Source organism: Podarcis liolepis (assembly GCF_965112155.1).
Source record: "Podarcis liolepis genome assembly, chromosome: 18".
Classification (NCBI taxonomy): Eukaryota; Metazoa; Chordata; class Lepidosauria; order Squamata; family Lacertidae; genus Podarcis; species Podarcis liolepis.
Genome location: NC_139572.1, coordinates 11,006,425 through 11,021,574, shown reverse-complemented (window position 1 = coordinate 11,021,574; position 15,150 = coordinate 11,006,425). Strand labels below are relative to the sequence as shown.

The window sequence follows — 15,150 nt, the reverse complement described above, 5'->3', positions numbered from 1 at the left end:
TTGGGGGCTGGGGTCGGGGGAAGCTCGGGCCGCCCCAGCCCCACGCCTGGGGGGGAAATAATTTTTTCCCCTTTATTTCCCCCCCAAAACACTAGGTGCGCCTTATGGGACGGTGCGTCCTATAGGGCGAAAAATACGGTATGTGTGTGCGTATATATATATGTGTGTGTGTGTGTGTGTGTGTGTGTGTGTGTGTTGTTGTTGTTTAGTCGTTTGTGAATGTTCATTGGAAGCCAAACATACGACGCAGGGCTGGATTTAGTTTTGATGAGGCCCTCACCTCCTGAAGGTAAAGGGGCCCTTTATACGTCCAGCTGTCCTTTGTCAACAACAAATTGCCGCTGTTTTTTGTGTTGAATATATGCTACCTGGTAATTTATGGACCTCATAGGTATCTAAAGCTATTGGCACATAGGAGCCTGCACAACACAAAACACTCTTGCTGTATGTAGGTTTTATTTTGTTTTTTATCTTCTATTTTGGAAATGGACATCCAGGGGAGGCAGCAATATTTTACCCCTCCCTGTTCTAAGAAGCAGGTGTTGTCCCCCAAAGGATCCTGGGAACTGTAGTTTGTAAGGGGTTCTGGGATTTGTAGGTCTGTGAGAGGGAATCTGCAATGCCCAGCATCATTTGGGGGACGTCATGTGCTTTAACTGCTCACTGGATGCACTTTAAATCATAGCACCCTAGAACTGTAGAGTTGTGAGGGACCCCAAGGGTCATCTAGTCCAACCCCCTGCAATGCAGGAATCTCAACTCAAGAACCCATGGCAGGTGGCTGTCCAAGCTCTGCTGAAAAACCTCCAAGGAAGGAGAGTCGACCACCTTCCGAGGGATTTCCTCCCACTGTCAAGCAGCTCTTGCTGCCAGAAAGTTCTTCCTGGAGTCGGAATCTCCTTTCTGGTCGCTTGAAGGCTTCAGGTCCTGAGGGCCTCTGGAGCAGGAGAAGACAAGCTTCCTCCCTGGGACGCCCTTGAGATATTGACAGGGCTCTCATATCCATGTCCGGAGGGACAGGGAGCAAAACCTCTCTCTCTCCCCTTTCTCCACCCCATGCAGAAGGGCAAGGGGTCTGTGCATCCGGCTGGGAAGAAGGTGGTGGGAGTGTGGAGCCCAGCCAGGAGCTGGCTGTGGGCAGGATCCTTGCACTGCCGGGGGTTGGACTAGATGCCCCTTGGCACCCCTTCCAACTCTGCCATGCTCTGATTCTCTCGAGCAGCTGAAGGAACGGGTGGGGGAGCAAGATGCAGATGAAGGGGAGGCACAACCACACCCCCCAACAGCCCCCTCTGGCCTGACCCACGGGGGCCTCATCCCAGCACACATTGACCCCCCCTGGTTTTATTTTTCTTCATTCAGTTGCCCGACAACCCAGCAGCCTGGCCCGTTTGCCAGCTGATGTCACAAAGTGCTGCTTTGCAAGCAAGCCTGATAATGCCCTGCAAGGGGGATGCCTGTCAGATGTTGGTGAGAGATTTGCAGAGAAAGATGAATGCTGAAGGTAGGAGGCCCAGAGGAGAAGAGGGGCATATTATTATTTATTATTATTATTATTATTATTATTATTATTATTATTATTATTATTATTAGTGTCACCCGTCACTGGCGCACGGGGCTTGGCTCCTTGGCTTGACTTGTTGACAGCTATCGATAGCTTGCCAGGTCCCTGCCTCTCAGCAATGCAGCTGTGCAGAATTAGCCCCTTTTCACGCTGCAAGAGCCCCAAATGGATGGTGTGTACACAGCCTTTGGTTTTAAGGGAAAGGCTTCTGTTGGGCTACAGCTTGCACGGGGCAGGAGCCTAGTGAGATTTGTTTTTTTATTATTTCTTTGCACCATCGCTACATGTGACTCTTGATAAAAAGCAAAGAATTCCTTCCAGTAGCTCCTTAGAGACCAACTAAGTTTGTTATTGGTATGAGCATTTGTGTGCATGCACACTTCTTCAGATACCTTCAGATATCTGCATGCACACGAAAGCTCATACCAATAACAAACTTAGTTGGTCTCTAAGGTGCTACTGGAAGGAATTTTTTTTATTATGTTTTGATTATGGCAGACCAACACGGCTACCTACCTGGAACTACAACCTTGACAAAAAGGTCCCTGCCCCAAGGGGTGTACAATCTTTTGTATGACACAGGGAGGGAACAGAGAATGGTTGAGGTTCAGGGTGGATCCCGAGTCCTCCTGAGACACATAAGTCAGAGTCTTTGACTTTGGGATTCCCAGACATTTCCCCACCAGCCCCCCTTCCCCTTTTCTGCAATATGGCAATGGAAGTGATGCTATTACAGTTCCAAAGGGAATGTCAAGCAGGGAGGGAGGGGGAAGAGAGAGAGTGGAATTCTGGTGGAGACGGAAGATGGAAGGAGGCTTGGAAAGGGAGTTTGAAGGGAGGGGCAGGTGAGAGTCAGTTGAGAGCGGTGGGTTCTAGAAGGGGGCACGAGGGGGGGGGCTGAAGCTGAGCTGGACTGAGAAGCAGCAGAACAGCCACCATTGCTGTCAGGATGTGGCGGTTCAGTGATGAAAGAAGGGGGCGGCAGGAGGATTCCCTTTATTCAGGTGAGCCATTGAGCCAGGGCTTGGCTTCTGCAGAAATGGTACCTCAGGTTAAGAACTTTGCTTCAGGATGCTTCAGGATGAGGACACAAATTGCGCAACGGTGGCACGGTGACAGTGGGAAGCCCCATTAGCTAAAGTGGTACTTCAGGTTAAGAACAGTTTCAGGTTAAGAATGGACCTCCAGAACGAATTAAGTTCTTAACCCGAGGTACCACTGTACTGCTAAAGCCCAGATGCCTCACACCCCACCTCCAAGCTTCACAGAACTGGGCTATGCCTGATTATCGTCTCCCAAAGCAACTTGTTATTGTTGTTTAGTCATTCAGTCGTGTCCGCCTCTTTGTGACCCCCTGGACCAGAGCACGCCAGGCACTCCTGTCTTCCACTGCCTCCCACAGTTTGGTCAAACTCATGCTGGTAGCTTCCAGAACACTCCCACCATCTCACCCTTTGTCGTCCCCTTTTCCTTGTGCCCTCCATCATTCCCAGCATCAAGGTCTTTTCCAGGGAGTCTTCTCTTGTGATGAGGTGGCCAAAGTCTTGGAGCCTCAGCTTCAGGATCTGTCCTTCCAGTGAGCACTCAGGGCTGATTTCCTTCAGAATGGAGAGGTTTGATCTTCTTGCAGTCCATGGGACTCTCAAGAGTCTCCTCCAGCAACAGAATTCAAAAGCATCCATTCTTTGGCTTCTTTATGGTCCAGCTCTCACTTCCATACATCACTACTGGGAAAACCATAGCTTTAACTATACAGACCTTTGTTGGCAAGGTGATGTCTCTGCTTTTTAAGATGCTGTCCAGGTTTGTCATTGCTTTTCCCCCCAAGAAGCAGGTGTCTTTTAATTTCATGACTGCTGTCACCATCTGCAGTGATCATGGAGCCCAAGAAAGTAAAATCTCTCACTGCCTCCATTTCTCCCCCTTCTATTTGCCAGGAGGTGATGGGACCAGTGGCCATGATCTTAGCTTTTTTGATGTTGAGCTTCAGACCATATTTTACGCTCTCCTCTTTCACCATCATTAAAAGGTTATTTAATTCCTCCTCACTTTCTTCCATCAAGGTTGTGTCATCTGCATATCTCTGGTCTCTGGTTCCTCTGCCCCTTCGAAATCCAGCTTGCACTTCTGGGAGTTCTCGGTCCACATACTGCTTAAGCCTGCCTTGTAGAATTTTAAGCATAACCTTCCTAGCGTGTGAAATGAGTGCAATTGTGCGGTGGTTGGAGCATTCTTTGGCACTGCCTTTCTTTGGGATTGGGATGTAGACTGATCTTCTCCAATCCTCTGACCACTGCTGAGTTTTCCAAACTTGCTGGCATATTGAGTGTAGCACCTTAACAGAAGCTTCTTTTAAAAAATTTAATAGTTCAGCTGGATATCATCACTTCCACTGGCCTTGTTATTTGCAGTGTTTTCTAAGGCCCATTTGACTTCACTCTCCAGGATGTCTGGCTCAAGGTCAGCAACCCCACTACCTGGGGTGTACGAGACATCCATATCTTTCTGGTATAATTCCTCTGTGTATTCCTGCCACCTCTTCTTGATGTCTTCTGCTTCTGTTTGGTCCTTACCACTTTTGTCCTTGGTAATCTTTGAACGAAATGTTCCTTTCATATCTCCCATTTTCTTGAACAGATCTCTCGTTTTTCCCATTCTATTGTTTTCCTCTATTTCTTTGCATTGCTCATTTAAGAAGGCCTTCTTGTCTCTCCTTGCTATTCTTTGGAAATCTGCATTCACTTTCCTGTATCTTTCACTATCCCCCTCGCATTTTGCTTGCTTTCTCTCCCCCGCTATTTGTAAGGCCTCATTGGACAGCCACTTTGCTTTCTTGCATTCCCTTTTCATTGGGATGGTTTTAGTTGCTGCCTCCTGTATAATGTTGCGAGCCTCCATCCATAGTTCTTCAGGCACTCTGTCCACCAAATCTACATCCTTAAACCTGTTCCTCACTTCCACTGTGTATTCATAAGGGATTTGATTTAGATTGTATCTTACTAGCCCAGTGGTTTTTCCTACTTTCTTCAGTTTAAGCTTGAATTTTGCTATAAGAAGCTGATGATCTGAGCCACAGTCAGCTCCAGGTCTTGTTTTTGCTGACTGTATAGAGCTTCTCCATCTTTGGCTGCAGAGAATATAATCAATCTGATTTCGATGCTGCCCATCTGGGGATGTCCATGTGTAGAGTTGTCTCTTGTGTTGTTGGAAAAGCGTGTTTGTGATGACCAGCTTGTTCTCTTGACAGAACTCTATTAGCCTTTGCCCTGCTTCGTTTTGATCTCCAAGGTCAAACTTGCCAGTTGTTCCTTTTATCTCTTGACTCCCTACTTTAGCATTCCAATCCCCTATAATGAGAAGAACATCCTTCTTTGGTGTCACTTCAATAAGGTGTTGTAAGTCTTCATAGAATTGGTCAATTTCAGTTTCTTCAGCACCAGTAGTTGGTGCATAAACTTGGATTACTGTGATGTTGAAAGGTCTGCCTTGGATTCGTATTGAGATCATTCCATCATTTTTGAGACTGCATCCCAGTACAGCTTTCATCACTCTTTTGTTGACTATGAGGGCCACTCCATTTCTTTTACAGGATTCTTGCCCACAGTAGTAGATATAATGGTCATCCGAACTGAATTCGCCCATTCCCGTCCATTTTAGTTCACTGATGCCCAGGATGTCAATATTTATTCTTGCCATCTCATTTTTGACCACATCCAGCTTACCAAAGTTCATGGTTCTTACATTCCAGGTTCCTATGCAATATTTTTCTTTACAGCATTGGATTTTCCTTTCGCTTCCAGGCATATCCGCAACTGAGTGTCCTTTTGGCTTTGGCCCAGCCGCTTCATCAGCTCTGGATCTACTTGTACTTGTCCTCCGCTCTTCCTCAGTAGCATGTTGGACGCCTTCCGACCTGAGGGACTCATCTTCCAGCGTCATAACTTTTATATGCCTGTTGTCTTTGTCCATGGAGTTTTCTTGGCAGGGATACTGGAGTGGCTCGCCGGTTCCTGCTCCAGGTGGATCATGTTTGGTCAAAACTCTCCACTATGACCTGTCCATCTTGGGTGGCCCTGCATGGCTCATAGCTTCTCTGAGTTATTCAAGCCCCTTCGCCACGGCAAGGCAGTGATCCATAAAGGAACCCAAAGCAACTACTCTGTTCCAAACTTATTCACTTTATTATCATGCGTTGGCAAAAGACTGTTCTGAATTTGTAGGGGACACCTCTAAACCCTAGAAAGAAATAAATGGTAGGATGTGGAAGATTTGGAGTATTCAGGGAAAGGCACCTAGCAGGCTTCAGCTTGCATGGGGCAGGAGCCTGGTGAAATTACTCTCCTATTATTTCTTTGCACCATCACTGCGCGTGACCCTTGATCAAAAGGTCCCTGCCCCGAGGGGCTTACAATCTTTAATAGGACACAGGGAGGAAACAGGGAAAGGTTGAGGTCCAGGCTGGATCCTGAGTCTAGGTCTCTGAATTTAAACTTTGGGATTCTCGGACATTTCCCACCTGTAACCTCTTCCTCTGTTTTTTATTTTCCTTTCTGTCTCCTAGGACAAAAGAGGCGGAAAACAGTGAAGGAGGATGGAGTCAACTGGAGTCAACCATTGGAGATTGTGGTAAGTTAATTCCATGGGGAATCCATTCCCCACATGTGCAGGGAGGTCATGGCGCTGACCTGTGTGAAACAGGGCTGGGTTGGGGGGTTGCAGGCTGGTCTCGCCCCAGCCCCTTGCTCCCCTCCTTCCAAGCCAGGGGTCAGGTGCCCAGGCAGGAGCAGGCTGGCAGGGGTGCTTGTTCTGCCCCCCTAGAGAGAACAATGTCCTTCTTCCTTTGCAGGGCCAGGGTTTGGGGAAGCAGCAGCAGCCCAGCGGTGCAGGGAAACGCAGCCAAATCCGGAGGTATGTTGTGACCTTGTGTGGCAGGGGAAGTGTTCCCCAGTGATCCTAGGCCGGATTTAGAGATCCTGTACTTTTATGAAGAGGGTTTCTCTGTAGTCCAGGCAGGGCCCTAGCTAGGGGGTGGTGAGGTGGGCCCCTGCCAGGGGTGGAGGTGAGGGGTGGGGCACAAAATCGACTCCAAAATTTGTCCATCAACATGTCTAAATATCGAGGTGATAATAATGAATATTATCATCTGTATATTTATTTGGTTCCAACTCCTCCAAGCAATCAGACTAACAGAACTTCTTTCTTCCTTAGGCGAGAGGCCCGCCAGTACGAAGGGGGAAAGGCTCCCACTTCAGGTAAGTGGAAATGCCAACAGAGTGCCCCATATTTTAGGAATGCTTCCTTCCTGTGTCCCCCCTCCCTCATGCGCCAGACTGGTGCTATCATCTGGGATCCAGGCGCTTGCTGATTCCTCCATTTCCTTTGCAGGGAGGGAGCCTTTCCCTAACATCTACTTCGCACTGGCGAAATCCCTGGAGGGATGTGGCGAACGTGGCGAACATCAGGTACTGGGACAGAAGGAAGGAGTCCTTGTGGGACTTCTTTGGGGGGGGTCATCAAAAATGGGGCTGTAGTTTTTCATCCGCCCCAGCCCCTTCTCATCAGATGCTTTCTGCTTCCTCCACAGGACCACACCTCCAGGGATGAGGCTCCAGCACCTGCTCCCGGGATCAAAAATGACAGAACATCGCGGCGGTTCCCAGAGCCTGAGCCTGATCCTCGCCTGCCTCACCTTCCCTCGCTTCTCCGCACGGGCATGGCTCCTTCCTGGCCTCGCTTGGCGCAGAAGCAGCAGCCAAGGTTTCCCCCCATCAAAAACGCCTCCAGGGTGATTCCGGAAGCGGGGGAGACTTTGGCTGCTGCCTCTGTGCCAGGCAGGTCGGGAAGGAGCCCAGACGCCCGTGCGGAGGAGTTCAGGGTGGGGCAATTAATAAGATCAGGTAGGAGGAAATGCCCCCTTTCCAGGTCCCCACCCTCCTGCCCCAGACTGGGGCTCACGTAGCTGGGAGCCGGGCGCCGGCTGATGTCTCCCTTTGTCTTGCAGCGAGGAGAAGGCTCAGCCTGGGAGCCGCCGCATCCCGGGAGGGTCTGGAGCCGAGACAACGGCCTCTCGCCTCACAGGTAAGGGGACAGGGGGATTTCATTGCTTTGCTGCTCGCGATTTGCGGGTTTGGGCGGTGCGGGCAGGGTGTGTGCCGGAATGTCACCCCCCCTTCAGGATGGCACCTAGGGCAGCCCGCCCCCCTGCCCCCCAACAGTACGCCCCTGGCCACAAACAGGATTCGAGCCCAAGAGCCCTCTGCTCACCTGGGACTTCCTGCAATGACTTCTTGAAGCCCCGTCCCTGGTCGTTTGGTCAGTGACAGACCATTCACACATTCAGGGATTCCTTCTTTCTTGCAGGGTATGGCTTCTGCACCGCTGCGGCTGCTGCTGAAACCCCCTCCCCGCAAATAATACAGGTAAGAGGAAGAAGGGAGAATTTGCATGGAGCGGGGAGAACACCCTGCTCCAGACTTCCAGACCAACTCTCTGACTTAAAATCATGGCGTTCCTACGAGAGTTGGTATCAAAATAACATGGAAGCAGTACAGAAATGGATAAGGCGGAGCTATGGCTGATAAGGAATGCAGTGCTCAAGGTTTGGGCAAGGAGGACAGACCTGGGCTAAAGCGAGTCTTCTTCTCCCACAAGCCAGTCGTGTTGCCCTCAGAGAGCGCCGCTCGGAGCGGAGTTGCGTTGACTGGCCAGAGTCCACAAGCCGGCCCCCGCACCCTGCCGCTTTCCTCAGGCCCGGACGCTTCATCCCTCTTGACGCTTTAAGATCATTCCTTGTGATGTGTTGTGATGTGAAATGTGTTGGTTTGAAAATCAGCTGTGATTGTGGTATATATTTGGCTTTGTTTTTATTATAATGATTGGTTGTTTCATTCCATTCTTTGCCAAAGCGGCTCCTTAAAATAGTTTATTGCAGGAAGTATGAATCACTAACTTAAAAGGGGAATTTTGTGTAAACATGTCTGGTAGAACCGAAAAAAAGAAAGAAAAAGAAAAAGAAAGTCGTGCTGATAACTCTGTTTCTCCTATGGGAAGTAATCCACCTGGAAACTTCGGTGAATTTCTGAAAAGTTTTTTTCTTGGAAAATGTACAACTAGACCATGAGTCAAAGAAGCACAGCTCCTCCCCCCCCCCCCCCGCTTACCCCAGCGGCTTGGGGAAGGCTTGGCAGAATGTCCCCCCCCCCAAGTGTCTGTGTGTGTGTGTGTGTGTGTGTGTGTGTGGGGCTGCGCTTGAAGATGTGCTGTTGCTCATGAGGCAATAAGTAACCAAAGAATTAGACCCTAGTGTTGCAAACAATCGCCAGTAATATCCAAGGCAACATGATGACCAAATACAACAATGCGATGTCAATATAAACTCTCTCTCTCTATATATATATATATACAGAACATTGAACAATATGTAATATGTGAAATATGCACTCTGTGCAAAACCAAATCTTCTAAATCTATGGAAGTCACAAAAGGTGCATCTTGGTGGATTCTCTTGAAAAGCAGAGAACCAAATAAACATAAGTCTTATAATAAGTCTCTGAAAGTCTTTGTAGACTTATGCAAGTCTCTGAAAGAAGCAACGGGTCAGATTCTGTTCTGGTGAAAACAAGCTGTAAAGCTTTGTTTTTTATGACTTTCATAGATTTATAAGATTTCTGTTTATTTGGTTTTGCAGAGAGTGCCTTGGATATTGCTGTTCATGAGGCAAGGGCGGGACATGGACGGGACGGGCAGGGGGAGCCTGGCCAATCACCAGGAATGGAACGCGTCACGATGCAACTCAACCCTGATCGGTTCCATAGGCAGCGGCGAGTTGCATTTTGTCACCCCACTCATTGATGTCACCTAGGGTGACCCGCCCCCCCTTCCTCTGCCAGTGATGGAGAGTACCTGGACCATGCTTTCAAAGGATAAATACTGTAATCCTATACACTAACATCAAACCAATGCAACACCAAAACACAGAGGTATCGAGCAGTCTTGGGGTCTGCAGAAGTAAAAAGAAAAAAAGCCTTTTTCTCGCAAAAGCCCAATGAAGTTACTACAGAACACTGAGCACCTGTTAGGGTAGCGGTGGCTTGACACAACGAAACACCATGGAGGAATTATCCTAGGGAAAAAGCATAGCTGGCTGGCACCCTGAACAGCACCCTGCAACATTGACTTGCAGGTCCCACTTGCACACCTCCTTGTTTCTGACCTAGGCTGGCTGAAGCTCCGTTTACCAGGACATCGTAACTCAAATGAACACGACTCCCGTCTCATTAACAGTAAATAGGAGGAGAAAGATACAAACAGTTGTGTGCCCTCTTATGACCCAATGGTCATCAGAGCCTAGTGGGGTTGGACTAGATGGCCCCTGGGGGTCCCTTCCAACTTGATAATTCTATGATCAGTCAACACTAATATCCTTTACTCGGACATTGCTACTATAACGTACACACAACAGTGCTCATCCTGTGTGCCTATTTTACAGTTTTGCTTTCACCCTTTTGACTTTTGTTTGCTGTTGTCATCGTTCTCTCTGCTTTATATACGTTACAAAAAGGAAATTTGAAAACATACAGCCGTGGGTGGCACTCTGATTTCTTGTTATGAGTAGCAGTATGTATAAATATCTTCAATAAATGAATGTAATAAATGACTCTTCAGCAGGCTATAACCCCACGGCTTATATGGGTATCTCTGTTACACACGCTCGCACTTCCAGGCGTATTTGGAGGTTGTAGGTCGCTGCCTAGGCCCCTTCTCCCAGGCTGAGGACACCCCCCCCCCCCGTCCCCAGTTCTCTCTTACCCCAGCGCTGGGTGGGAGGCAACGGACATCTCTCGGTGCGGCCAAGTGGACACTGCGCTCGCCTGCAGGCCGAAGGCGTGCGAAGGTCCATCACCAGGGGCAAACTCTGCAGGACAGATGTTGGGGAAAGAAGAAGACCGTCAGGATTTGAGGGTCTCTGGAGACGGGAGGGAAGCAACCGTGATCTCAGCTGGGACATGAAACCTCCTGTGGGCTAGCGGAGGGGGTAATATTTCGGGCTGTGGGCTGCTGCTGCTGCTGCTGCGCACCCCTGCCTTTCTCTCCTTAAGACCACCAGAACAATGTCAATCAACATTTGATGATCTCCTTCTACCAGTCCCCAATAGAAAGTGTCCTTTCCTACTGCGTCACGGTGTGGTACACTGGTTTGACATCAACTGATAGGAAGTGCCTACAGAGGGTGGTGAATACAGCACAAGATATTATGGGCTGTCCCATGAATCTGTTGGATGACATTGCAGAAGAACGTTGCCTCAGGAGAGTGAGGAAAATTCTCAGGGATGATTCACACCCTCTTGATCTCCTGCCCTCAGGCAGAAGATATAGAAGCAGGATTAGTCGCACCAACAGGGTAAAGAACAGCTTCTATCCGCGGGCTGTTAGGCTGCTGAATGAAAAGATAACAACAGGGCAACTGACTTTCGGGTTTGGTGTGTGTGTGTCAGTAAACAAGGGGAATTAAGACTAAGTGAGCTGAGTGGGGGTGCTCTGTAATCTCACTGTATACAAGTTGTACAAGTGACAATAAAGTATTTCAATTCAATTTCAACCAGAAGTGCCCCAGCACCCTGTCCTCACAGCAGCCAGCCAGAGCCTCCAGGAAAACTCACAACCGGGGCTTGAGCACCAGAGCATTCTCCTTTAAGGTTTCCAGTAACTGGGGTTCGGAAGCATCACTGCTGTGGGGGTAGAGCATTGCCATTGTGGCTATTAGCTCTCAGTAGCTCTCTCCCCTGGGACACGGGTGGCGCTGTGGGTTAAACCACAGAGCCTAGGACTTGCCGATCAGAAGGTCGGCGGTTCGAATCCCCGCGACGGGGTGAGCTCCCGTTGCTCCATCCCTGCTCCTGCCAACCTAGCAGTTCGAAAGGACGTCAAAGTGCAAGTAGATAAATAGGTACCGCTCCGGCGGAAGGTAAACAGCGTTTCCGTGCGCTGCTCTGGTTCGCCAAAAGCGGCTTAGTCATGCTGGCCACATGACCCGGAAGCTGTACGCCGGCTCCCTTGGCCAATAAAGCGAGATGGGCACCGCAACCCCAGAGTCGGTCACGACTGGACCTAATAGTCAGGGGTCCCTTTACCTTTACCTAGCTCTCTCCCCATCCATGAATCTGTCCAATCCTCTTTTAAAGCCATCCAGCTTGGTGCCCATCACTGCCTCCTGTGGCAGGGAGTTCCACAGTTTAACTATGAAATGTGTGAATAAGGCTGTTCCTATTATCTGCTCTGAAATCTTTTTTTTTTAAAAAAACAACCCAATTTTTATTGCATACACCCCAACATTTATCCAATTAAAATAGGGACATTCTCCAACATTTATCTGATGAAAATACAGGTGCCCTATTCCATGCCCACCAACATTTCTCTGAGGAAAACAGGGACATCCTACCACTGCCTCCAACATTTTGCCATTGGAAATAGGGATGCCCTAAGGAAAAGTGGGACATTCCAGGATCAAATCAGAAACCGGGATGGCTTCTGTCAATCCAGGACCGTCCCTGGAAAACAGGGACACTTGGAGGGCCTGCTACTGGTTTTTAAACAATTCCAAATCCAATAACCATTAAACATGCATCCAGCAGAACATCAAATGGTGTTTGTTTTATCCATTGACTCTAAACATACACTTAACAAATTCAACAATCAAATGTATTACATAACGCAGCCCCTCCACGGAGAATATTGAGTTGCCGGTAAAAGAAGATCTTGATTTTGGTCATTAGCAGTCAGGCTGGCAAAAATTAATCCCTCCCTTTCCCTATTATGTTGGGAGGGCTGAGGAAAGTTGAGTTCATTTATTCATGTTTGGTGGGGATTCCCCCACGTTAAAAACTTCTGGCATAGAGTTTTCTCCATTATATCCACAATTACAGGCCCACCCCTTTCTCCAAATTGGCTCTGAATCAATCTTCCTTCCTTCCTTCCTTCCTTCCTTCCTTCCTTCCTTCCTTCCTTCCTTCCTTCCTTCCTTCCTTCCTCTCTCTCCCTCTCCCTCTGTTCCAGTCTTTATTTAGAACAGGGGTCAGCAAACTTTTTCAGCAGGGGGCCCGTACACCGTCCCTCAGACCTTGTGGGGGGCCGGACTATATTTTGGAAAGGGAAAAAAAGAACGAATTCCTTTGCCCCACAAATAACCCAGAGATGCATTTTAAATAAAAGGACATCTTCTACTCATGTAAAAACACACAGATTCCTGGACTGTCCATGGGCCGGATGGAGAAGGCGATTGGGCCAGATCCGGCCCCCGGGCCTTAGTTTGCCCACCCATGATTTAGAACATGGGTAGCACTGGGAACTTTTAAGGGAAGAGTTGCAGTTCAGGGCTTTGCACACAGTCCTGGGTTCTGTTTCCGGCAGTCTCTTCAGGTGAGGCTGGGGAGCTCTGAAACCCCAGAGTGACGCTGCCAGTCTGTGTCAGCAATACTGAGCTAGCTGGGTGAGAGATTTAAGGAGGCTTACTGCACTCCAACAGGGCTCAGAAAGGAGGTGGCAAACTACAGTTCCCAGAAGCTCCCTAGGGGACAGGTCTGGGCCTGAGGACAGGAGTTCCACAGTTCCCACCCTAGTGCCCTCAGCAAGATGACGCCTGATTGGCTGACCAAAAGCATACCTGGGTGGCTAGAGGAGAGGGAGTAGTAGCCGGGCAGCCCGTGCCCTGGGAGACAGGTGCTTCCTGCAGACAAGGCGGGACTCGTGCTCTGAAGTCCAGGGTACAAGGAACTCTGTGCGGGGAGATAATCCAGGGTCACAGGAGTGTGCCACTCAGTGGTCACGCCAGTCAAAGTTGGAGCAGGGACTGCAGGGCCTCTCACAGAGCACCACTGAAATGCTAGACCAAAGTCCCCCACGGGGAAAAGGACCACAGCACCGTGGGGCGGAGCCTGCCCTTCCAGGCAGGGCTGGGAACATCCCCTGCCTGAAACACCAGGCACACAATTTCCTAGGTTCAGATTAAATCAGTCGTAGAACCGTAGAGCTGGAAGGGATCCGAGGGTCATCTAGTCTGACCCCGTGCAGCGTGGAATCATGAGGACGGGCAGCTTAGTGTCAAATGTCAAATGGCTGCACTCATTAGGTGGTGGCCCCCTTGCTTATCAATAGGAACAAATGTAAGAGTTTGCGCTTGTCCAAAAAGTGAGGCATCCACAGAAGTCTAGTGACCAGATCAAGGGAAGTAACAGTCCTGCTCTATTCTGCCTTGGTCAGACCACACCTGGAGTCCTGTGTCCAGTTCTGGCCAGGTCAGTTTAAGAAGGACGCTGACCAGCCGGAAGGGCAACCAAGATGATCAAGGGTCGAAACCAAGCCTGATGAGGAACAGTTGAAGGAGCGGGGGATGTTTAGCTTGGAAAAGAGGAGACTAAGAAGAAGGAGCAAGCTTGTTTTCTCCTGCTCTGGAGGGGAGGACTCGAACCCATGGCTGCAAGTTACATGAAAGGAGATTCAGTGGTTACATAACTTTATGACCACTGTTCCACAGATATTGTTGTTATACAATGCCATTCACCATATAGATGGGTTTATGAAACATTTCTATATCCTTTTGCTGTGCTGAAGAAGAATTCTACGAAAGAGTGGGTCTATCCGGAATCACTGTTCACCACGTCTGTTTGCGGACCACTTTGGCAGCGTTGGACGTCCTCAAACAAAGCTTTACGGCTTGTTTTCATCAGATAAGAATCTGACCCATTGCTTCTTTCAGAGACTTATAAGACTTATGTTTATTTGGTTCTACGTTTTCAAGAAAATCTATCAAGAGTACACATTTTGTGAATTTCAGAGATTTATAAGATTTCTGTTTAATTGGTTTTTCATATTGTTCAATGTTCTGGGTAGATTATATAAATAGTTTATATTGATATTGCATTGTACTTGGTCATCGTGTTGCCTTGGATATTACTGATAATTGTTTGCAACACGGGGGTTTAATTGTTTAGTAAGAGCTGTTGAACAGCGCAACGCACACTTGGGAGGTTGTGGGCTCTGCTTGGGGATTTTCAGTAGAGGTTGGGTGGCCATCTTTCCTGGATGTTTTAGCTGAGACTCCTGCCTTGCAGGGGGTTGGACTAGATGACCCTCGGGGTCCCTCCCAAATCTACGATTCTATTATTCTTATCTTGCCTCTCCCCCACCCCACTGCAGGCAGATGCCCAGCCTTGGCACCCCCAGAAAGCGCCCCACCCAGGAGACGGGGGCTTCATGAGCCACAATCTACTCACGGCCGACACCACCTGGCTCCTGCCAGCAGACAGGGGTCCTTCCCCTCGACGGGGGTCAGCCCCCAGGTAAAGCGGAGGAGGGGGCTTGCTGGACAACGCCCGACCCAGGTTGCCGTGGGAGAAGAGAGGGTAGCCCATCCCTGCAGGGGCAGAAAAGCAGACCAGTGAGGGGCTGTCCAAAAACTCATATACCGCTTGGTTGTGGAAAGGAACTCTAAATGAGCATGTGTATTTAAAGAAGTGCGCATGCACACGAAAGCTTATACCCAGAACAAATTTAGTTGGTCTCTAAGGTGCTAGTGGACAACTTTTTAAAAT

General features: G+C 49.0%; 2 protein-coding genes and 1 long non-coding RNA gene across 5 annotated transcripts in view; 2 read left to right on the top strand and 1 right to left on the bottom strand.

Annotated features, from left to right (window-relative positions):
- LOC310697636 overlaps positions 1-14,851 on the top strand; it is a 45,679-nt gene extending 30,828 nt beyond the window's left edge. The window contains exon 3 of the long non-coding RNA XR_014521122.1: positions 14,756-14,851. This is a non-coding gene — a long non-coding RNA (uncharacterized lncRNA). The remainder of the gene's footprint in view (positions 1-14,755) is intronic.
- Positions 1-15,150, bottom strand: part of MEF2B (myocyte enhancer factor 2B) — a 37,666-nt gene that overhangs the window by 2,393 nt on the left and 20,123 nt on the right. For 2 of the 3 annotated variants that reach the window (XM_083484037.1, XM_083484036.1), the window contains exons 6-8: positions 14,833-14,972; positions 13,224-13,335; positions 10,373-10,478 (exon numbers count right to left, since the gene is read on the bottom strand). In XM_083484037.1, the coding sequence (XP_083340163.1) occupies positions 10,373-10,478; positions 13,224-13,335; positions 14,833-14,972 (358 nt within the window). The remainder of the gene's footprint in view (positions 1-10,372; positions 10,479-13,223; positions 13,336-14,832; positions 14,973-15,150) is intronic. The other variant, XM_083484038.1, reaches the window with a different exon arrangement.
- On the top strand, positions 1,438-8,375 carry LOC310697175 (uncharacterized protein; the record flags this gene model as incomplete). The annotated part of the gene is made up of 8 exons (XM_083483497.1): positions 1,438-1,504; positions 6,126-6,190; positions 6,411-6,472; positions 6,773-6,816; positions 6,950-7,026; positions 7,149-7,461; positions 7,566-7,642; positions 7,925-8,375. The coding sequence occupies 8 exons, from the start codon at positions 1,438-1,440 to the stop codon at positions 7,976-7,978; spliced, it is 759 nt and encodes a 252-aa protein (XP_083339623.1). The 3' UTR covers positions 7,979-8,375.